The sequence below is a fragment of the Platalea leucorodia genome (assembly GCF_965183815.1).
Source record: "Platalea leucorodia genome assembly, chromosome: 2".
Taxonomy (NCBI): Eukaryota; Metazoa; Chordata; class Aves; order Pelecaniformes; family Threskiornithidae; genus Platalea; species Platalea leucorodia.
In genome coordinates, this window is record NC_138824.1 from 30,712,328 (window position 1) to 30,735,295 (window position 22,968).

Genomic DNA, 22,968 nt, shown 5'->3' on the forward strand with positions numbered 1-22,968 from the left:
AAACATCTGAACAAGGTTAACACATTCATAATTGAAAGATTCCCTTGCATGATATAATTACAATGTTTTGCTAACCAAAACTTCTTGCTTTTTCATATTAAGTCATTATTCTAAAACAGTAGAGCTCTATATGCAATAATGTACTAATACCACAGTGTCCTTCCTATTCAAAATGAAAACATGAAGACATAAAAGTATATATGGGAAGACCTCAAAAAAAATCTTGCTTCCCAGGCAGCAATTATGTGCTTCAATTATATTGTGAAGTACTAGTTTCTCTAGTGATTCAGAAAATAATAGAATAGCCTCATTCAATGTTAAGTTACTTTAAGAGTTACCAATATGAAAGTCTTATTGCAGCACAAATAAAGTAGAGTCTACACCAGTGAATCTCCTACGACAACTGTTAACCTCATCTGATGACGCTTAGATACGCCTTGAAGTGAAAATACAAGTAAGTTACATAAAAGACCTACTGTGAAACAGAGGGATGCAAAAGTCAGTAACCAGGTACTATGCTTGCACAGATGGTCTGACATGTATGTAGCTAGACTAAACACACCCTGCCTGTTCTCAGCTGGCATTTGCTGCTTCTACATCAGATCTGAAGAAACATTTACAGGCTTAAGAGATAGTCTAGTTTTTCTAACCATATGAAACTAATGTCAAAGATGTAATTTTAATCTAAAAGCTAGGCATTACCTAAGTGAGCATCACGAAGCCCTGAAAACAAAATTCTCTGTATGGCTTGAACAACAGTATCAGTCAAATATCTCGTGTACTGGAACCTGGCTTCCCTGAAAAATCTCATTATAAAGATACCTCAACTTCACTTTCTCTCTTACCCAACCTACATTATAATAATGCACAAGTTGTAAATTTTGATCTGCTCTAAAGTCTTTTTGGCGTTAAAAAAAAAAAAAAAAAAAATCTTACAGACAGCACATTATCAAGAGTGTGGATAGTACCCAAAGCAGACATACAGCCTGTGAGGACATGCAGACTGTGAAATAGATCATGAAGCAAGAAGTGAAAAAGTGCAAAACAAGAGAAAACTTTTTAAATTTGGGGGGGAACAGTAATTTTTTTCTTGCAAAAAGTCACAAGCAAGAAAACCTCTGAAATGAAGATGATGTGATACATACAATATATCTACTAAAAAAAAGTTTCAGCATTATATAGGTAGGCTACAGAAAGCATGAAGAAAGGCTAGACAAATACTAAGCCTGTCTCTATTCACAACAAACTATTGAAGGAGTCACCTTACAAGCAGATGTAAGGTAAAAAACCCCACACCTTAAGAAGTTTTAAATCTCTTTACTTGATTGAACCACTCCAAAATACACTGAAATCAACTAAAGAGTTCCAGTGATACCCACATTTGAATGACTTAAACAATTAACTTAGAAGTACAATAATGCTATCTGTCTTTTAAATAGATTTTATTTTTCCAGTTGTCTTTAGCTACTGTTTCATGTGTGGCTAGAATTAAATTTAAAAATATGAGTATATTTTTTCATATGAGTATATGAGATAAAATATCTGTTCTTGTTGGTAAAATCACTTAGACAAAATTCTGTCTCCAGATGCCTAAGGTTCCCAACATTCTTCATAAGGAATAATCAGGCACTCTACCCTAATAAATATTATTTCAAGAGACTTCTTAATTAAATAATACCATAAAGACAATAAAGGGCATCTTTACAAGGCTATGAAATATTGATTTAAAAATCTATTCCGTGTGATTAGTTTAAGAAGGGTACTTAACTGATCAGTGTCTTCTGCCAGCTTACGCTGCAGGAATCTGCAATATGTGCAGGTATTCCTAGAGGGTACATTTACACTCAGACGTAAAAGGGGAACAGGAAGACAGCCCAGCACTGGACCCTGCTTAACTGCCAGCTCACTCCCTGTCTTTATTTTTTTGAGCAGTTCCAACTAAATCTCACCAAGACAAAGTCCAGGAGCAACTCGGAGAAAAATTCATTCCAGGAACATCATCCAGAAGGGAGTAACATAATAAAGGCTGTGTCAGAGCACACCAAAAGTCATTCTAGCCCACTATAGTGTCCTCTGACAGTAGCCCAAAGCAGGTGCCTAAGGAAAGACACAGAAACAGGCACTATATGCAATGCATTCCCTGAGTACTCTCCAAAGCCTCCCAGCACACGCCTCAGATCTCCTGAGCCAGCTGTATTTTTCACATACTTAATATAGTCTGCCCAGCATGAATTACAACCCCAGGCCTGGCTCCCTATCCTTTACGCTGTCCTTCAACGCTGCCCAAGCAGGTGGTGTTCCCTCAAGCACCTCCTCGTGCCAGCTGAAGGACACACAACACACATCCTCTATTTCATGCCATAAAAACACCACTCTGGTGAGCTGCAGCACAATGCTCATAATGTTTCAAACATTGAATTAAAAAAAAAAAACCAAAGGCGAAATAGCAATTTTAGGCTGATGGCTAGAGAAGCCCTGCTTTTATGCCACATAGGACCTCAAGGCCCACGTGCTACTAGGTAGTGTGGACACTGGCAGTCTGCCCTAGAGATGATGAGCCCTGGTAGTGTGACTATTATCCAGGTTTATTTGCTTTGCCTGAAGACCAAGCAGCAGTCCCAAGAACTAAGGCACTCAGTAGTGCAAGCATAACTTGAGAAACCAGTAATTTGGGTATTTTTTTTTCAAGTTCTTACTTATATTCTCTACTGAAGTCAGATGTCATTCGTTCAAAAATTCAAAATAAAGTTTGGTGCTCTATAACTTCTGAAAAGTAGCAATTAAAAGTAAGAACCACATATCCTAAGCATTCATAACAAGCTCTAGAACTTAAAAAGAATTCTGTGATACGGTACTGTCATATTCTGTCCATTTCCCAGGGTAACAGGAGACAAACAGACACCTTAGATAAAGGGACATATCCGAGTAACGGGACATGGCAAAGAACACAATACAGATACATCTACAGGTGGCAGCGAAGGTTCTGCCAGACTTGCTTCCTGCTCCAGCAGAGTTCCTGACATCTCTTTATACTGTCATCACTAAAACTCTAAATTTAAGGAGGGCTGATAAGCCCTGGAAAATTGCTACACCAGCTTCAGGAACTTCCTTAGATCTAGCACCATGTCAAACCTCCCTGGAACCAAGAGCAGCAGAAAGCATGGTAGGAGGTACCCTCTGGTCAGCACAGCAGCAGCACAAGCACTGCAGCATTTAAACTATTCAATTCTGGCCCTTTGGCCGAGTTGCTTATCTTTTAGCATGATCCCCAGAATTTTAGTAGAAGTGTTTATTACGTCAGACACAAAAGCCACAATTGCACTGAACGCGTGAGTCTCTACAATGCAGTGCCTAGCCAAAAACTCTATTATAAGTACGTACACTAGGAAACAGGTCCAAAGTACCAACTTCAGTGGTCAGCATAGGTCTACAAAGACTGAAGCTAAAAACCAGCACAGCCTGAGCTGATTTCATGTGAGAGCAGCTGGGTTGTCTGTGCCATGCTCGTGCTCCCCATTCTAGGGGAATCGTGTACAAATGTCTGAGCAGGCTGTTTAGTACATGAGGCTAAGTCTGGCAGAAGTAGCTGTACTATCTGCTTCTAAGAGGGGCCAAGATTTGAAGCATTTATATGGTAAGTATGCACATAACACAGTGGTTGTAGTATGTAGCCATACCATGCCTGGACAAAATGCATTATGCTGGGAATCACAGAATAGCTGAGGTTGGAAGGGATCTCTGGAGGTCATCTTGTCCAACCTCCCCTGCTAAAGCAGGGTCAAGTGGTTCATAGCACACAGGTAATCTGCAAATGAAGTAATCCAATCACATACTGTGAATTAACTATGCAGTTGGACTAGATGATCACTGTAGGTCCTTTCCAGCTGAACTATTCTATATTCTATTTCATCCCAGTTGGACAAAAGACTTGTTTCTTTAAATGCCATCATATGCTTTACCTAAACAAGCACACACATGCATGCATATGCATTCCATATTTATGTCTATAATAGTAATATTTACCTCATTCCCATGTCATTTTTGGCTGCTAGCCTAAAGGTGTACCCCATTGCTGGTGATAGTTTAGTAATCCTATACTGCTTCTGTTGGCCATAATAACACTGGCAAAACTCTCCATTTCCTTTTCCCTAAAAAGGAAAAAAATTAATCACATTATTCATCCTATTACATATGTATCCATCAATTAAAGTAACACACAAACGTGAAGCAAACTCATTTTTTTGAAATGAAACATAACTCAAGAATCTCCCATATAGTGGAACTTTGTATATATATTGAACTAGAGGCTTTTTTCCTTCCTTTCCATTTCCAGCTCCACACGGTTGGAAGGAAAAAGCCATGAAGCTTCTGCAGCTCTGTCATCTCAGGATAGCTGTCCAGGTAGGGACCAGAAGAGACTTGCGGGGGCACAGTAGATCCACCCCCTTTGTACAAAAAGAAAGACTGTTACAGGAAAACAATCCTTCAGTGTCAGCTCTTGAAAGCAGTAGTGGACTACAAGTGAAAAAGCCACTATCAAGCGCGGCAGAATCATGCAGTTAAGACCCTATTATTTTATATTCCCCAAGAAAAAATTTGGGCAATAACCATGTTTTCATAATTGCTTCAGGAATTACATATTTGTCACATGCCTCTAGACCAAAGTCAATTTTCACACAACTTGATGTGCACAGTCACATTAAAACTACTTTTTAAAAAACTAAAAAATCAAAAATAAAATAGAATAACTTACTTCATCCCATTCTAAAAGGTAACTGTGGATTTTAGAACCATTATCACAAGATGCCTGCAACAGGAAAAGAAGAAAATTAGAGCTCTAAGTGGATACAAGACCGCCTAAGGAAAAAACGCTTGTATAGGTCAAATCATGACAAGACCAGTGGAGGGCAAATGATGGTCCCCTTATATGATTGTTTCACTTGCCAAGACAGTCCTAGTTCAGTCTCCATCCAATGAATGCTTGTATCATGTTTATGGTTTGGTTTTTTAATTTAGAGCTTGAAAAAGTATTCTGGCAGCAATGTAAAATGCTACAGTATTTTTCTGAGCAGCTAGATTGCAGGCCTGTTCAAATCTCAGTCTTTCCAGACCACTTCATTTGGTTTGCACAGACAAGCCTATGTTCAATAACAGAGAAAGGAATTGGTCCCAACTTACAGTAGGGGATTGGAACTTGAACCGCTGTCTCTCATTTGAACTTAGTAACTTCATCTACAAAGGCTCCTTGCTTTTCTGGGAATCCTTCTCTTTTTACTGAAGTCCACACTTAACCCAGTACATGTATTTCCAGTCCACAGTTCCACACAGAACTGTGACTGAAATTAGTATGTTTGATAAAAATTTTCCATTTCAATGAACTGGCATTTTATTGACAAATCCAAAACAATTCTGAAGAGGTTAAAATATTTATTTTAAAGGTTTTTAAACAATTCTTACCTTCCACTGCAGAGTAAGAGAATTTTTGGTCCGATTAGTTATCTTGGGCAGATTTGGAGTATCAGGTTCACAACTCGTTGTGGTAAAACTCTCTGCTTCTGAAGGGCTCCCCTTTACACAGTTGCATTCTACTTGGACTCTGAAGTGGAAAAGAGCCAATAACATTTTGCTTCAAAATCTGTATATACAGTTTCCAAAGAAACTATTCAGAATTAAGTTACTACCTTGCTACTTCATTATTAAAATATCACTGCTATAAATAACTAACTGGTGGAAGCATCTTGGTCAACAGAAGTAATGCAAAAGAAAAGAGTCTTTTACTTTGGATGTACATTATTACCATCAGTCAGCTTTAGTCTCACAATCACATTTGAAATCTGTTATTTGCTGTACTTTGGTTGGTAAATAATGGTAACATATTGCAGGCTCATTATCTGTTGTAGATGTATGAATTGATATTATGAATTATTCTTCTTCTGCAAGTTCTTTCGTCAGATGAGCACAATGAAGATGTTGATATATTTTCAGAGTACCTTCTGCACTCCTTCAAGACCTTGCTGAGTCTGTTCACCCTTTTCTTTCCTTTAGGAAGGCTATGAATTAACTCTCCATGTACTTCAGAAGAGTGAATTCTTGCTTCTGTCTCATAGTGAAATGGTTTGTTTTTCTAATCTTTTCTCCAAAATTAAATACAGGATTATTATCTGGCCTCCCCCTACACTCTCACCCTTTACCCCTCTCTGCTGTGTAGCTATGCCTTGTCTCCTCCTTGGGTGAACCTGCACATTACTTTCTTCTGATTCACCTGCTCCTTTGAAAGAAAAAACAAAACCCCCAAAAAACCTTTCCTCTGATCACTGGTGTAAGACCTGTTTTGCCTGCTTATGAAGATGCAGAAGTCCTTGTATGTTCTTGTTGCATGAAGAGCAAGTCACAGGAAATTTGGCTTTGTAGATTTCATGACCAGGGAGAGGGAGACATTTGAACAGTGACTAATGTTGCACACAAAGTTGTTTGCACTTGCATACAGTTGCAAAAATGTAATTTTTCAGTGATCTTCATAATTCAGTCTTTCCGGTCTTCACTGATTTTGGGCAGTGTTCGCACTGGCAGAATTCTATTTAACTCCTAGCTCAGGAAGAGCTTAGATGGCTGAGTTACCTACTCCCATGCATTCTCTACAGCGGCCAGAATTAAGCAAGAAAGAATCTGAATGTAGCCTGATAAAAAAGGACTTACATAGGAAAAAACTTCCTGGGCTCTGACCCTTATGCTCCATGCATTTTCAAGTTAAACATCATTGGGTAAAGTGCATAAACACTACTAAAAACAGGAACAAAATCACAGAGAAAACACTTGCATATTAAGAGCTTTGAGTCAATTAATGATTCATCCTTCTCCCGAACCTGTGCTGCAGGCCATATAGTGGCACAAATTAAATGAGGTGTGTGATGAAGAACAGACCAACCCTCTTTTGCTTCCGGTCTGGCAACCAGGACAATACCCTGGAAAACAGTACTAGGAGGTACAGGACCGACTCCCCCCCCCCCCCCCCCCCCCCCCCCCCCCGCCAAGGACCAGGAATGTAGCTCTCCCATTTGAGCAAATGCTAATCAAAAGACTTACCCAACAGAAATCCTCCTCCTCCCTACTGCTGATGTTCTAAAGCTCATATGGAAAGAAGCACACATTTCTGACTTGGATCCTTACTCAGACACACTTCTATTCCCTGTGCTTCCTACCAAGTGCCTCCAAATTGGTTCCCTGGTCAGTACACAGGAGTCTTGGGGTTCTCCACACAGTCAATAGAAGCAAATCCCTCACATGCTGCACATTCGGTCACTTCTAAAGTTGCGCTCTCCACTTGCAATTACTTCTTGAAAAGGCAGTACTTTTAAGGTGGCCTTCACAATGTTATGTATTTATAAACTGCTGTATTCATACTGTTTTTTTTTAAACCAAGAAATAAGACAAACTTCCAATAGGTAAAAAAAGGAGGGAGGAACGCCACCGAACTACATCTTTCTAATCCTGTGCTATTTCTTCAGCAGGACATAGTGAAGCAGTAAATTCTGCTAAAAGGGTAGAATTACATTGAGCCAGGGGCATATTTAGTAATGCATACAGGGTCAGATTCACTGACAAAAAGCAAAAGCAGCATAACCTGACCTTCAGGTGGCCGGCAGTGAGCATGTTTCTGGGAAACAGAGAAAGCAAGCAGCATCTGTGCCTGGCTCAAAGGACTGAAAAACATCACTGTTCCAGCATGACGTGAGAAGTAAAGAGCATGGATGTTGGATGAGGGTGCAACAATTTTCTGTTTTCCAAAATGGACTGAGTGGTCAGCTAAGCCAAAAATGTTGATCTGTGACTCAAAAGAGGATGAGATGTGGCAAAGAATCTCTGAGGACTTATGCAAATATACAGATGCAATGAAACTTTTAAAACATCTCCACTGAATTTATTGAATAGAGAAGGAAATACTCACTTTGCATGGTAATCAGTTGCTGGCCTGAGATCATTTACAGTAACTTTATTTTCTTCTCCACTGGAAAGAGATATGATTTGGTTTAAGAGACTGTTTCAGAATCCCATACATTTATAAAAAGACACACATCATCTAATCCATCCACCTAATGCTCCTACTAAGAAATATATTTGCTAACAGTTTTTTTCTATTGGTAAATACAGTAAAATGAAAATGCATTTATCTTTCAATTTTAGGGGCTTCTCACATTTAATTCCTGTTGTTTTGCCCTGGTGGTTTTGGGTTTTTTTGTTGTTATTCTGTTTGTTTGGGGTTTTTTTAAGAATAATTATTTTCGTCTTTACTGAGTAAGATCAGCTGCATGTGTATGTATATATTTTATTACACAGAAAACACTGGGGCCTTTAGAAGCTCAGTTCAGCATTGCAAAAACGATTATCTAAAACTGTAAATGACTGCATATACCTACTTGTTAGAGTACAGTAAACAGAAAAGGCACCTCAGTGACATCTATTAGTCTGCTTTTACTGACATCTGCTTATGTTAGCAAAGCTCATTTCTTTTCCTCTAAGCTTCCAGGACAGGGATATCCAACTTGCGATTGGATCTTACTGCTTCTAAGAAGTCCATGGAAGGTGACTAAGATAAACTAGTTAAACACAAAGATTTATAATTATTAGAGAACTCTACACTCTTGATGGTAAATTTTCTGTTATATTTCTCCAAGTTGCAAAAGAGCGATTGAAAACTATTGCATTAGGAATGAAACAGTTGAACAGTTTTGTTTGTTTTGCTGCTGCTAGAGTTGTGTTCTGTATGAATCTACTTACTTTATTTCATATCTTAAGACTGTCTCTTACCAAGAGGATTTTCAGGGAAGGGAGATATAACCTTACTTGGAGCAGAAGCACGTGCTGAAGTAAACAACTACAAATACAATTTGTATTTCTCACTACTTGTATATCTCACTAATTGAGAACCTATAGTTTCTAGTGCAGCTGGCTGAAATACAGCTAAGTGATATTAAAACATGCTTCCAACATCTAGGAACAAAGTCTTTAAATTCTAACTGATGGTAGTGACTTCAATAATAAAACAGAACCAATTATACTGAAAAAAGTCGTTTGTTTCAAAAGAGAAGTTGCACAAAAGTGCTTATCACTTAAATCTCTGGAAAACTGGCAGATTTTTAATGAGGTTTTAAGCCACATAATTCAATGCAACAGCAATTAAATAAAAATAATGAACACCTACATGTATACAGTTTTGTACTTTCCATCTTTTCCGGTATTTGAAATCATTACTTCATAAGTATAAACATCTGGTATGTCATTCTTGTCAGCGTCTTCTCTGGTATCACTGGATGGAGGGGACCACATAAGCAGTGCTGTTCTTGCCTGAATGTCTGATACCTGTAGAAATACAACTTTGAGACCTCTGCCATTTAAATGCTACTGTATATAAATGCTGCTTTGCCACACAGGACCAAATAAAAGAGAAGAAAATCATATAGTATTATCCTATCAGAGTATTTATACTGATCTAATAGTACTAATTAGTTTTTACAGATGAAGTCAAGCCAGAAATCTAAGAAATATCATGACAAAACTGCAATCCTAGGGCCCAGGGCTGAGTGCAAATAAAATTCTGAGTAAGAAATGCCACCTAGTGGGCTACATGAAAATAACTGTATCATTTATGGAGCACAAGAGATGGCAAGCATATATTGTGAATCAGTCATTTTATTAAATGACAATGTTTCAGACTTTTTTTTACATGACCGGTACTATGATTTCTTTTAATACCTTCTTGCTGACTTGGTTTTCATATGAAATATATAGAAGCTCAGGAATTTCTCTGAAATGATTTGCATTACTGTAGCAGGTACATAAAGAAACTCTGCTTTAGGCATTTAATTATGACTGTGACAAGTAGGCTCTCCCATTAGATTAGAACCTATTTGGTTAAGTACCCCAGCAAATTGGTTTTGATCAGGATATTAATAGGGATACAACTACCTGAGGCTCTAACCTAGTAGTACTCTGTTAGCGAACAGAATATTACAACATACAACATACTTTGAGCTCAGGCGCTTGCGATGGAAGGCATGCTTACAAGGTCCACGTGTGTGTGTGTGTGTGTATATGAATATATATATATATAGCCAACATCCTAAAGAATTCCTGTGGTGGTTCTTGCCTGCACAGCCCACCCCTTGCAGAAAGGCCTGGATAACAACAGTTGGTGTGATAGGAATATGAACATAAACAGTGCGTGTGAATGCAACACCTCCAACTGTCTGAGAAGCCTTTGCCCCAACAGACTCATTGTGCTGAAGGCGGTGACCCTCAGGTGGATTACATGGTAACCGGGGAATCACAAAGAGACTTGTGAAACGAAGAAGGAATCAGCTTCACAAGTATAAAAGCAGTGTGAAAATTTGTACCAGGGATAAAAGATGCTGGAGTGGAACAGAGCAATGATCAAAACCCAGCCTGAAGGTGTGAGGAATTGCCCTGCCACCACTGCCGCCTCCATCCAGGCCTAATGGAAGCCGTGAGTAGCTGCACCCCAGCTGGTGCAACAGCAGTTTGGGGTGCAGCAGGCAGGGACCCACAGATCGGGCAGGCACATGTGACCTGGTGGAGAGTTTTCTCAATGGCCTGTGGGTTAGCAGATGGTAGGGAACAACAGATTTTAGGGAATAACAGAGTTACACGCAAAGGAGACACGCAGAGTTACATGTCCCAAAGGAGACACGCAGTTAGGGGCACCCACACTCCCAGAAGATTGGGTGCTGCTTGAAACCCACACGTGCTGCAAGGAGCTGAGGATGCTCCTATTTCTGTAGGGGAGTGCATGGGTGAGTGCATGTGATTACAAATTTTTAGGATCCGTTACAGAAGAAGTCTAGAAATTTGTGGGTGTTTATTAATACTGCACATGTCTGCTACTGTGGTTTATATGTTGCACCCACCTACTATTTGCAATCATTTCATAACTGAATTGAAAACACATTTCATTATACGAAATGACTAGTTTCACAATATGACTGTAATATATATCTATTTTGGGAATAATTGCTTTTGGAAATCTGTTACCAGAGTATCAGAATCAAAATGGTATCTTCACAACTGGTGCTCTTAAATTGCTATAATCTACTGAACTAAAAACCTGAACCGGCCAACTTCAAGAATGAAGCCGAGAGGAGACGACTTAGTGATATCAGACAAACAGAAAGGAGGAAAAATCAAACAAGATGAGCCTCAATGTCTTCGAAATAATGTCACTAAGCCCATATATGCTAACATGACTATACATCATATACTGAAAGGGATCAAACGCTAGCAAGATTACCCACTGAAGTTCTTGGAAACACAATTCAAAGTTTGGTAAGAGAAATTCCACTATAATCTTGCTGTAGTCACAAACTACACTAACTACAACTACCTCAGTACAATTCTGGCATTTCTGGAAGTCTTCGGAGTTGTGGGAAGCATTTAGGGTGGTAAAAGCTCCCTGTCAGAAAATCTTAATCCCTCCCTCCTGGGTTGCAGAAAGCAGCAGGGCATACTGAAGGAAAGTGTAGTTTCCTGGAGGACCTACTATGCTCCAGGACTAGTAGGTCCACTGTTACGATGATCTATTCCTATGTTTAGCTACCTTGTCCTTAGTGGACAAGGGAAGAGCTATGGATGTCATCTATCTGGACTTCTGTAAGGCCTTTGACACGGTCCCCCACAACATCCTTCTCTCTAAATTGGAGAGATGTGGATTTGATACCTGGACTGTCTGGTGGATGAGGAATTGGTTGACATCAACTCATGAGGTTCAACAAGGCCAAGTGCAAGGTCCTGCACCTGGGTTGGGGCAAGCCCCAGTATCAATACAGGCTGGGGGATAAAGGGATTGAGAGCAGCCCTGCAGAGAACAACGTGGGGGTACCCGTGGATGAAAAGCTGGACATGAGCTGACAATGCGCTCTCACAGCCCAGAAAGCCAACCGTATCCTGGGCTGCATCAAAAGAAGTGTGGCCAGCAGGTCGAGGGAGGTGATTCTGCCCCTCTACTCCATTCTGGGGAGACCCCACCTGGAGTACTGCGTCCACATCTGGAACCCTCAGCACAGGAAAGACATGGACCTGCTGGAGCAGGTCCAGAGGAGGGCCACAAAAATAGTCAGAGGGCTGGAACACCTCTCCTATGAAGAAAGGCTGAGAGAGTTGGGGTTGTTCAGCCTGGAGAAGAGAAGGCTGCAGGGAGACCTTATTGCAGCCTTTCAATACTTAAAGAGGGCTTTATAAGAAAGATGGGGACAGACCTTTTAGCAAGGCCTGCTGCGACAGGACAAGGGGTAATGGTTTTAAACTAAAAGAGGGTAGATTCAGACTAGATATAAGGAAGAAATATTTTTACAAGGAGGGTGATGAAACACCGGCATAGGTTGCCCAGAGAGGTGGTAGATGCCCCATCCCTGGAAACACTCAAGGTCAGGTTGGACGGGGCTCTGAGCAACCCGATCCAGTTGAAGATGTCCCTGCTCATTGCAGGGTGGTTGGACTAGATGACCTTCAAAGGTCCCTTCCAATCCAAAGCATTCTATGATTCTTAACAGTTGAAATTTTTTTCCTAATGACCAGGCAGTACCTCTCTTACTACCAGCTAAGCCTACTTGTCCTAACCACCATGGAGTTGAACATTACATCTTCCCTTCCTTTCTGCAGTTGTTTCTTATGCATCTGAAGACTGTTAGCATTTGTGTCTCACCTCACTTATCCAAATCTCTGATCATTCTGACTATTCTCTTTATCGCCTACTGTTTCACTGTCTTTAGTGCTTTGCCCAGAACTGCACGTAACATCCCATCTAACACTTTACTAATGCCAAACTGCCTTGTACACTTGACAGATTACACTTCTCTTCATACATCTTAGTCTGTCTATCTCCTTTTACACTGGAGAAGTAATGCGGTTGGTATGAGTGAAAGGTGGCATTACATCTTATTGGAACATTAAAAGATTAGAGGTTTCAACTGTTCACTACAGAGAGAGCAGGAAGAGTGGGAGGGAGATCAAAGACAACATTACAGATGACAGAGTAACAGACAACTCACAGGACTTTGACTAGTAAAATTAAACCCAGAGTATTAGTGGAAATCATTATATACCACCAAGCATACACAGAGAACAGGGTGAAATGTTCCTTAAGTTTCTGACTGGACGAAAAATTGTTATCCCGAGTTACTCCCCCAGGGCTATGTTTGTTGGTCGACTCACGCAAACCTCCCATAAGACTTCTAAAATAATAGATGACAACCGTTAACACAGTAACTATAAACACAATGAAGTGGTATTATGTACCAAGCTAAAAATCAGTGACTATGTAGGTTGTTCTGGTTGTTTTACTTTGTGTAAACAGAGTACGTGACTAAAGAATATGAAGAGCTGAAGCTTTGCTGTGGCCAGTTTGCCAAAGCTTAAAAGTAACAGTCAGTGGAACTGAATGTGATCAGAAATGCAAAGTGAAAAGTATTCACAGAAGCTGGGAATTAAGGACATCCTTACGGTGCATAAAAGCTGTAATATATAAAAAGTATATAAATTCTGTATGCATACACATGCACACATATGCATATGGGGAAAAGGAAGAAATATGTTAGCCAATAAGCTATGATTTAACAGAATTTACAGAAGTTAAAAGAGTCAATGAAACAAAAACAGGCAACAGGATTAAAGACAAAAAGATACTAAAAAAAAAATAATCAGGAAATCTCCAAGTCAGGCACTGCTCTATTGTTGGTAGATATAGAAGTTAAAACTGTAAAATGTAACATAGGAAAGAAAGAAGCATTTAACAGTCACTTCCATCCTGCATTTGGAATGAGGCAGAAATCCGTATCCATGTTATGTAGTTGCTGGACTAGAAAATTCACAACCCACACCAAAGTCACTGGGCCCAGTAAATGGTGCCCAGTGAAACTTAGAGGTCTGCAATATACCAGGTGGTCAGGTTAAACCACTGGTTCCCCATCAGTGATGTACATTCACATTAAACCAGGAAGCTGCAAGAAGCCAAGCCTAAACTAGTAAGCCCTGCTGAGGAGCACTGGGGAGTGAACTACTTGGAGTTCACTCCAAGTGGAGCAAGCGTTAAGAGGCAGGTACCTGAGGGCCTACGGGAAGGTGCTCATGGGCAGAACAGAACAAGAGTTACAACACTTAACTCTTTGGCAGGTGTAAATACTGGGAATAATTTCCAACCCTGTCCCTCATACACCTGAATCCCCCTGAAGCTGCAACCTTCCTTGTTTCTACAACCCCAGAGAATGGGGGTGGGGGACTGTGGGGTCCCCAGATATACAGCTTGTGTGTCAGGGGTCAGTAATCAGACAAAAAGAAGAGAGGCAGTAGGAGTGGGACTGAGTAACACCAAGGTTTTTCTTCTGGACCTACACTCTATATGACATTACATATTTTGTAAGTTCTGGAGCTTTTCAGTTGTCATGGTTTAACCCCAGCTGGCAACTAAGCACCACACAGCTGCTCACTCACCCTCCTCCCCACCCCCCAGTGGGATGGGGGAGAGAATTGGAAAAATTAAAAAAAAAAAACAAACATGGTTGAGATAAAGACAGTTTAATAGGACAGCAGAGGAAGAGAAAATAATAAGTAATAATAATAATAATAATAATAATAATAATAATAATAATAATAATAATAGCAGCATATACAAAACAAGTGATGCACAATGCAATTGCTCACCACCCACTGACCAATGCCCAGCCCGTCCCCGAGCAGCGATCGCTGCCCCCCAGCCAACTCCCCCAGTTTACATACTGAGCATGACTGATCATATGGTATGGAACGGCCCTTTGGCCAGTCTGGGTCAGCTGTCCTGGCTGTGCCCCCTCCCAGCTTCTTATGTACCTGGCAGTGCATGGGAAGCTGAAAAGTCCTTGACCAGTGTGAGCACTACTTAGCAACAACTACAACATCAGTGTGTTATCAACATTATTCTCATCCTAAATCCAAACCACAGCACTACACCAGCTACTAGGAACAAAACTGACTCTATCTCAACCAAAACAGGACATCAGTAAATTCACATACAAGTTTATGAGTATTTTGAACTGCTCTCAGTTGCTAAAAAAAAAAAACAAAACCAACCAACCAAACAAAAAAAACCAACACAGCCACAAGCATCAACAAGAGAGAATTAGAGAATGTAATTTAAGTCCTTTTCAACTCATTTATAAAACATTTGGCACTGCTTTTCAGATTCAGCTTCCACCTAAGCGAATGATTCTTAAAGACAAGTCTAGGTCCAGCTATATTCTTCGTCACAAGACTATTAATAAGGGAGACAAGCAAAGTATGAGAAGATTAAGAATTGCTAAAATGAAGATTTCCTGTAAAAAACTTTTCTCTATTGTGCATATGCACTATGGCAGTCTTAAATTACATCAGCGTATACTATTTTAACACAAAACTCCAGCTTCTCTTGATGCAAGCATATGACAGTAATTACTCATTGCTTAAGAAGCAATTATTCAATCATAGAATGTCCTGAGTTGGAAGGGACCCACAAGGATCATCGAGTCCAACTCCTGTCCCTGCATAGGACAACCCCAAAAATCACACCCTATGTCTGAGGATGTTGTCCAAATGCTTCTTGAATGTTGTCAGGCTTGGTGCCATGACTACCTCCTGGGGAAGCCTGTTCCAGTGCTCCACCACCCTCTGGGTGAAGAACCTTTTCCTAATGTCCAACCTAAACCTCCCCTGGCATATCCTCCTGCCCTTCCCTCGGGTCCTATCATTGGTCACCAGGGAGAAGAGATCAGCACCTGCCCCTCCTCTTCCCCTTGTGAGGAAGCTGTAGACCTCGATGAGGTCTCCCCTCGGTCTCCTCTTCTCCAGGCTGAACAGACCAAGTGACTTCAGCCGCTCCTCGTACGGCTTCCCCTCTAAACCCTTCACCATCTTCGTGGCTCTCCTCTGGACACTCTCTAGTAGCTTCGTATCCTTTTTGTACTGTGGCTCCCAAAACTGCACACAGCACTCAAGATGAGGCTGCACCAGTGCAGAGTAGAGCAGGACAATCAATATTGTCCTTTATCCTTGATGTTCAATAATATCCCAATACTTGACTTTTTGAACACTAGGCAGAGCTCTATTATGGAAAATAATTACTAAAGTTTCAGAAATTCTTGTCAGTTCTCAAGCACAAAACACTAGCATATATTAAAGAAATCTCTGCAATATAAAGGAGGAAAAAAGTATTTTTGAAGAACAAAGACTAAGATCAGAAGAATCCACTATTCTTAGGTGCTCTGAGACACTCAGGAGTGGCTTTTTCAGAAAATGTGGCATTACTTATCACTTTGTATACTTATTCAAGCAGCTGCAATTGATTTTGGTTGCAGCTCTGAGCACTGTGTGCTTCTGCAGAGTACAATACTTGAATCAGGCCCTAGCACTAGGGGAACTAAGAGATGGGCATGTCTTCATTAGCAGTCTAGCTTGTAAAAGTGAATCTCCTCACTAACTATATTACACTGCCATTTGAGTCAAACAAAAAAACAGTATTAGCATGTGAAAACTGGATTGTATTCAGACAGTGACACAAGCTACTTGACTGGTGAGTGAGGTGCATCACATTACAAAAGCCCGCAAGCATACACAGAACATGCATGAACCACCAAACATGATGCTCTCCCAAGGGATTTATATGCTATATAACTAACTCTCAAATTCCGAGTTCCTATTGCCTCTCCTTATTAAACACTCAGCCTTCTGCTCCATTCTTCATTTTGCTTTTGCCTGAGGTCCCCTTGTCTTCTCTTCTGCTTGCTTTGCTATCTGGTTAATGGACATGACAGCTGATGAAGACTCTGCTCAAATGCTGAGGACTCAGCATGGTGCAATGTGCAGAACCACTCCAACTTACAGCATGCCCCAGCGACAACACTATCTTGCAGTAAGCTAACTTTGCAGCAGTTTGTTTCTGCATCCATTCTGATGCAGTATGTGGCTAAACTAGGCACATGCTCCCTCGCTGGGACAGACTCTCCTGACTCAGAACCAAAAGGCGTCAAAGACACCAGTCCCTTTAGCTGCACAGCCCTGATCCATTCCCCAAGCAGGTATGTTTTGTACAGTGAATGGCAAGGACCAGACAGAAAGAACAGCGTGTTGCTGTGTTAAAAACAAACAAACAAACAACAAAAACAAAAGGCAATTGTAATCTTGGACACAATGGACGAGCCTTAGTAGGAAATCTTTCTTGCTTCACTTTGAGAAAGGAATAGAATTCTTCTAACAGTATTTTGATGCATATTTTCCTAGAATATGTGTGTGTATATGTATTATTTCTATTTTTTATATATATATTTTTGAATAGCAAATGACTCCCTTGAATTCTTTCTAGCATCATCCTACAGCAAACCTGCAGCCTTTAGATCCGCTGCACAAGTCTCTACTGCTTGATCAAACAGTGATAAGTGTTTGCTAACATCCGTGGAGATGAGATGCATAGCTGGGCAGTGAAACAACAGGCAGCAAACCACAACCTCTGCTGGTAAAACCTTGCAGGTACTTGCTGTCAGAAGAAAGATGAGATGTGGGAAAGCTGGATTACATTCCAGGTCCTGGATAAAAATCAGTGCTATCAGATGTGGACTTACATTCATTTCTTACAGCCATAACCCCTTCTGACTCTTTTTCTCCAGCTTCTCTAAGTCTGGTCCTAATCAACTGTTCTTCATTCCAGTCTGTACTCCTTGGTTACTCCACCCCAGACTTCAGCCCTTTAGTCTCTCAATAAAGTTCTGGTATCCTCGTCTCATGAATCTTCATCTTTCTCAGGCAGTTTCAGTCTCTTGCTACTACTGTCCACTATACCCACCGCTCTCAGTCTTACTAACAAGACATTCAGGCTCCCATCACCCTTTCATTGTCAGTCTGCTTGTAAAAATAACAAACAGAAAAGCTACTTGCTCTCCATCTTGTTCTTCCAATAGTTCACACCTACTATTCTGTTTGTTCCTGGTCTCATTTTCTCATCTTCGACTCCTCATCTATTTTAGGATCCCTCAAGTCTGCATTGTCCTTCAGACCTGTGCTCCTTGTCAGAGCTGTTTCTTCTCCTCTCACTTCCTTTCTCCTCCACACCTTATCTCCCTAAGCTTTGTTTTCAGTCCCAGTTTCTTATCCAAAAATTCTTTTTATTGCCCCTCCACTAGCTCCAATCACCAAGGTCATCCTGTTAAGAACTACTGAACTTGACTGTCCCAGCTACTATCTACACCACAGCAACAGCCAGGATCAGCTAACTCCTCTCCATTTCTTCATCTCAGCTCTCTCAACCCTTTCTTATAGGATTTGATTCAGACAGCTTCCACCTCCATGCTGCTTAGCTACCAAAGACACAGGGGTACCACAGACATGTTAACCCGTTCTGATGCTTGGACACAGCAGGACGCTAAGCATTCAGGACTTCCTCTGTAATTACAATCCCTGCTCAGCCCTTGGAGCACCACAGAATCACAGGATGGTTGAGGTTGGAAGGGACCCCTGGAGGTCATCTGGTCCACCCCCCTTGCTCAAGCAGGGTCACCTAAAGCCAGCTGCCCAGAATCACGTCCAGACAGCTTTTCGGTATCTCCAAAGAGCGAGTCTTCACAAACTTTCTGGGCAACCTGTGCTAGTGCTCATTAATCCTCAGAGTAAAAAAGTGTTCAGAGGGAACCCTCTGTGTTTCAGCTTTGCCTCTGGTCCTGACGCTGGGCACACTGAAAAGAGCCTGGCTCCACTCTCTTTGCACTCACCCTGCAGGTATCTATATACATTGATAAGACCCACCCTGAGTCTTCTCTTCTCCAGGCTAAATAGTCCCAGCTCTCTCAGACTCTCCTCACCAGGCTGTAAGGCAACATATGAAAGAAGAATCAAGACTGGGGCACTAAAACTGGAGTGAGGTTGTCTGGGATGTAAAGGGGAGAAGGTATGTAGCTGATGAATGGCAACACTGGAAGTCCAATGATTATTCCATCTGACCCTTTTTCCTTCTTCATCTTCTTTTCTCTGTATGTCCTTCCTTCCATAGCTTTCTCTTTATTAGTTATGTGAAGCCTGTGTGTGTGTGTGCGCACATACACATGTGTGGCGTGGTAAGCCGAGGACTGACAAAGTATGAAAAGCAGGGTGCCTGATTATGGAGGAAATAGCTGACTGGACAAATTCACGGCAAGCTCCTCCTGGAGTTTCAGTTGCATGGACTTTTTGTAGTTTACGATAGGGAACACAGGCTGTTTTTACTCAAGCAAGCTGGCGGACTGAGGATTGGGGTGCAGTTTTCTGGAAAAGCTGTGTCAATCCTCACAGAAAGGTTAGGACCAGGGAAGGTCCAGATGATGAAAGAAAAGAACACAGGCCTGTTCTAAAATGCAAGAAACTGCTAAATTTGGCAACAGTGCTTGGAAGAGTCTCTACGCAGAGGTTATGAACTACAGTTTTACAAACTGAAAAAAAATTGGTAGATTTTCAAGCAGGAAAGTCAGAAGCTCACTGCTGACAGTCACCTTCCTTGGTGAATTTTATGTCTCTTCCCTGGAGGTGCCAGAGATTCTTAAAGAGAAATCCGCCGTAGTTTTTCTTTACTTTTCAAATAAGATTCTCCAAAACCTCAGTAGGTATCTCTCATGCCTAGAGATACCCGGTGTGTAAAATTGTTTCCTGAACAGTTAAAACTAAACAATGTTACAGGAAATTGAGAACAGATTTTACAGTAATAGATGATGTTAAGCATCATCTTAAGTTAAGCATCATCATTATGTTACTGGCAATGTTACAAGCTCTTTCTATATATATTTTTTATAATTCTGTTAATACTGAGATTTCACAGAGTGGCCCAGAAGAAGAATTCCACATAATAAATACCAAGACAATTTTAGCTTCATAAATGTTAATATACTAAAAATTACTTTGGTCATTTACATTTCAGTGACTGGAAGTTAAGTGAGTTTTCTTTAGTGCAGGAAGTTAAAGATCCTTTAAATTTGGAGAGAGAAAAAGAGGTGTAACTGTATAAACTAGCAACAGATACATTCTGATTTTATGGAAAGCTTCATTTACTTACCACTGGCTTGGCTATATTAGAAAGAAGTGCTTCAAGTGCTTTTGTTTCTTCATCCTTTTCTTAAAAAACAAAATCAAAGCAAACAAAAAGTAGCCATGAATATCGTTCAGTGACTTTACAGTGAAACAGCTCTTCAAATTCAACAACTGCGCGTACACTGATGCATAAAATAGAACACCTTACCAACTTGCATTCATCTAGAGCAACATAAAACCAAAAAAGCTCCCAAAGAAGTTGTTCATATAAAACTATTTCTAAATCTGTTATTTAATGGAATACAAAAAGCCTGGTTATCTTTTATTAATGTGTAACTTTAAACAAACTACTGCTCTGGAAAACTTAAGCTGTTGGCTGAGATATCTCCTATAGATTTCTTTTTGGATATAGATGCAGTCAAGTTACAGTACTATGTAAATATGTTTTATTACATATTTATATGTTTTATGACATATTTACACGCCATTACATTACATTACAGTAAATATGTTACTGCACACCAGGCAGAGGACTACTGCTAACACTGTTGGCCTCCCTCAAATGCAAGGGCAAACCTTAGCTTAAGCCTTCAGTTACATCTCAGGGAAAGAATCTAAAGTGTTTTGTTTCAGCTGAAGGTATAGCTGAGCTTAATAGAGGACTCGGTAAGTTTCATAGGAAGCGTTTTACGTGCTTTCTCTCACACAATAATAAAATTTTATTATCTCAATAACGTAAGTGAACAGGCTACTCAGTTTTGAAGGTGTGGCCAGGCATTTTTAATTCACTTAACCCGCCTTAAACTAAAATTAAAAGAAAACCAAAACCTGATAAAATTCTTTAAAAAAAACATGTCAAATCTATTTACAACTTTATATTTCTAAGTTTATAGCTAATTAAATGCATTTCTGACTTCTGCTTGTTATCACAAGTCTAAGTCACAGTATGTAATTCTCCAAAATGTCTCCTGAAATAAATAATTCTGAAAAGTGGACTTTTCCATTTTTCATATGAAATACTTCTAAGGAACCATTAACATAATTTTCATAACATACGTAAGCAACAGTGCATGTTATCACCTGTGCCTCGGTAAAGTCAGCTCACAGATAAATATCAACTAGCAGAAAGCAAACTGAAGCCAAGACAAATGCCACTCTGGAACTACAGTGACAAGTATTCATTCCAAGTTTGGAGCAACAGTTCCCAACTTCTGAATTCAGGTTTTATCTCAAAGGTGTCCGTTGGTACTAAGCTTTCACAGGGTATCATGTACACATGTTTTTAAACAGCTCTTTTAGGTTGAGATTTCCTGGTCTTAGTTAGACATATTGTCTTCACATTCCTTTTGGTCTACAGCTATCTAATATACATTGGCACAAAATTATCATCTCAAAGCAAACTGCAATGAGTTGAGAAAATCATGGTTTATTTCCCTCAGCATCACCAGTTTAAACTCCCTATTCTGAGAAAATTGTACTTGGCTAACAACAAGTCTTTGACGTTGTGTTCTGAATCTGAAGTGCTATGCCAGTGACCTGAAAGTTGCATAGTGACACATCATCAGATTCAACGACGACTGTATGACCAAGACTGAATGAATTCAGCCCATTTATGAGATCACAAGCTTTCTGGTGAAATAAAGGTATTAATAATAAACACACTCCCTATGGTAGGGTCTTAGAAAACATGAACTCACATGGACTAGTGTGAAGACCAGTCTTTTTCTACAAAGGCCTTTCAATAATGAGTTGGTAGGGACAGGCGTTATGTGAATGTCATATAACAATAGTATCTCTTTTAAAAAATATTCTTATCTAACAAGTTGAATGTAGGTTTCCTGTATCAGACACCTAGTTCCTTCCATGTTTTCTGCAATATCAAGCAGGCCATCAATATTCAGTGATACCTCAAAATGTAAGCACCAATAACTCTGGACAAAGCACAGATTTTTCTTTAAACAGTGTTAGGAAGTATGACTAATAAGATTTGCTCAATCTACATGGAGACTTGCATGTCAGTAGTTTTGTTCTCTTAGGCCCATTGTTCCAATATGAGGAGCGGGCCGATTGCCCTTAACTCCATTCTATGTAAGTCAGGGCAGTTATAGGCTGCTACTCAACTTCAAGATTGTCAAAGTACGGTGTTCTATCTACAAATGCTATGCTCAGCCAGACATTGGACTTGCATTATATATATATATATATATTATTTTTGTTAACACTTACCTTCTACTTCTGTGTCTGTCTGAGAATTGCTTTTTCCTTTACCCAAAGACTTGCTTTTGGTAGAACCTGTGCTTATACCAGCTGCATCCTGTCCTTTTGTAAGTCCATTATGTTCACTTGTTGGAGAAGGACATTTCTGAGGAGACGATGGAGGACTGTTTAACTTATCCTTCTGAGTTCCATGTCGATCTTTTAATTTTTTTTGTAACCTTTCATATGTTTTACTAGACCTTTCGTCTCTAAAGTTGGATCTTCCATGAGCAGGCAGAGTATCTAAATGAAAGTAAAGAAGAAAAAAATTAAAAATAATCACTAAGAACAGAATGTGATTAAAAATCTATTAAAAATGCTATGTGCTAAGTGTGTAAAACTGCATCTCTACTCCTATTGGAAAGCTGAAGTGTCCAGCAGGTAAACTAATATACACTAACTGGACATGAACAACATGTCAGGGGAGAAAGTGTAATCTTTCCTTCCCACATCTTTTTTCTACCAAAAAATTATTCTTAAAATGTTTCTATAATCTTCCTTGAGCTGTAGGGTACAGGATAAAGTCAACACAGAAAAAATGTGCTACTTCATTACATAGGAATAGGTTTGCACTAATGCTGAATAAAAAATACAGAAATTTTAAGTTTTGGAATGCAACCACAGCTCTATTACTTCAACGGTGCTTCAGCAGAA

General features: G+C 40.0%; 1 protein-coding gene across 10 annotated transcripts in view; it reads right to left on the reverse strand.

Moving 5' to 3' along the window:
* The window catches only part of FNDC3A (fibronectin type III domain containing 3A), a 124,220-nt gene that overhangs the window by 26,583 nt on the left and 74,669 nt on the right, over window positions 1-22,968 (reverse strand). For all 10 annotated transcript variants that reach the window (XM_082304062.1, XM_082304058.1, XM_082304055.1 and 7 more), the window contains 7 exons: window positions 22,285-22,557; window positions 20,084-20,142; window positions 9,200-9,357; window positions 7,946-8,005; window positions 5,458-5,596; window positions 4,754-4,807; window positions 4,024-4,148 (listed from right to left, as the gene is read on the reverse strand). In XM_082304062.1, coding sequence (XP_082160188.1) covers window positions 4,024-4,148; window positions 4,754-4,807; window positions 5,458-5,596; window positions 7,946-8,005; window positions 9,200-9,357; window positions 20,084-20,142; window positions 22,285-22,557 — 868 coding nt within the window. The remainder of the gene's footprint in view (window positions 1-4,023; window positions 4,149-4,753; window positions 4,808-5,457; window positions 5,597-7,945; window positions 8,006-9,199; window positions 9,358-20,083; window positions 20,143-22,284; window positions 22,558-22,968) is intronic.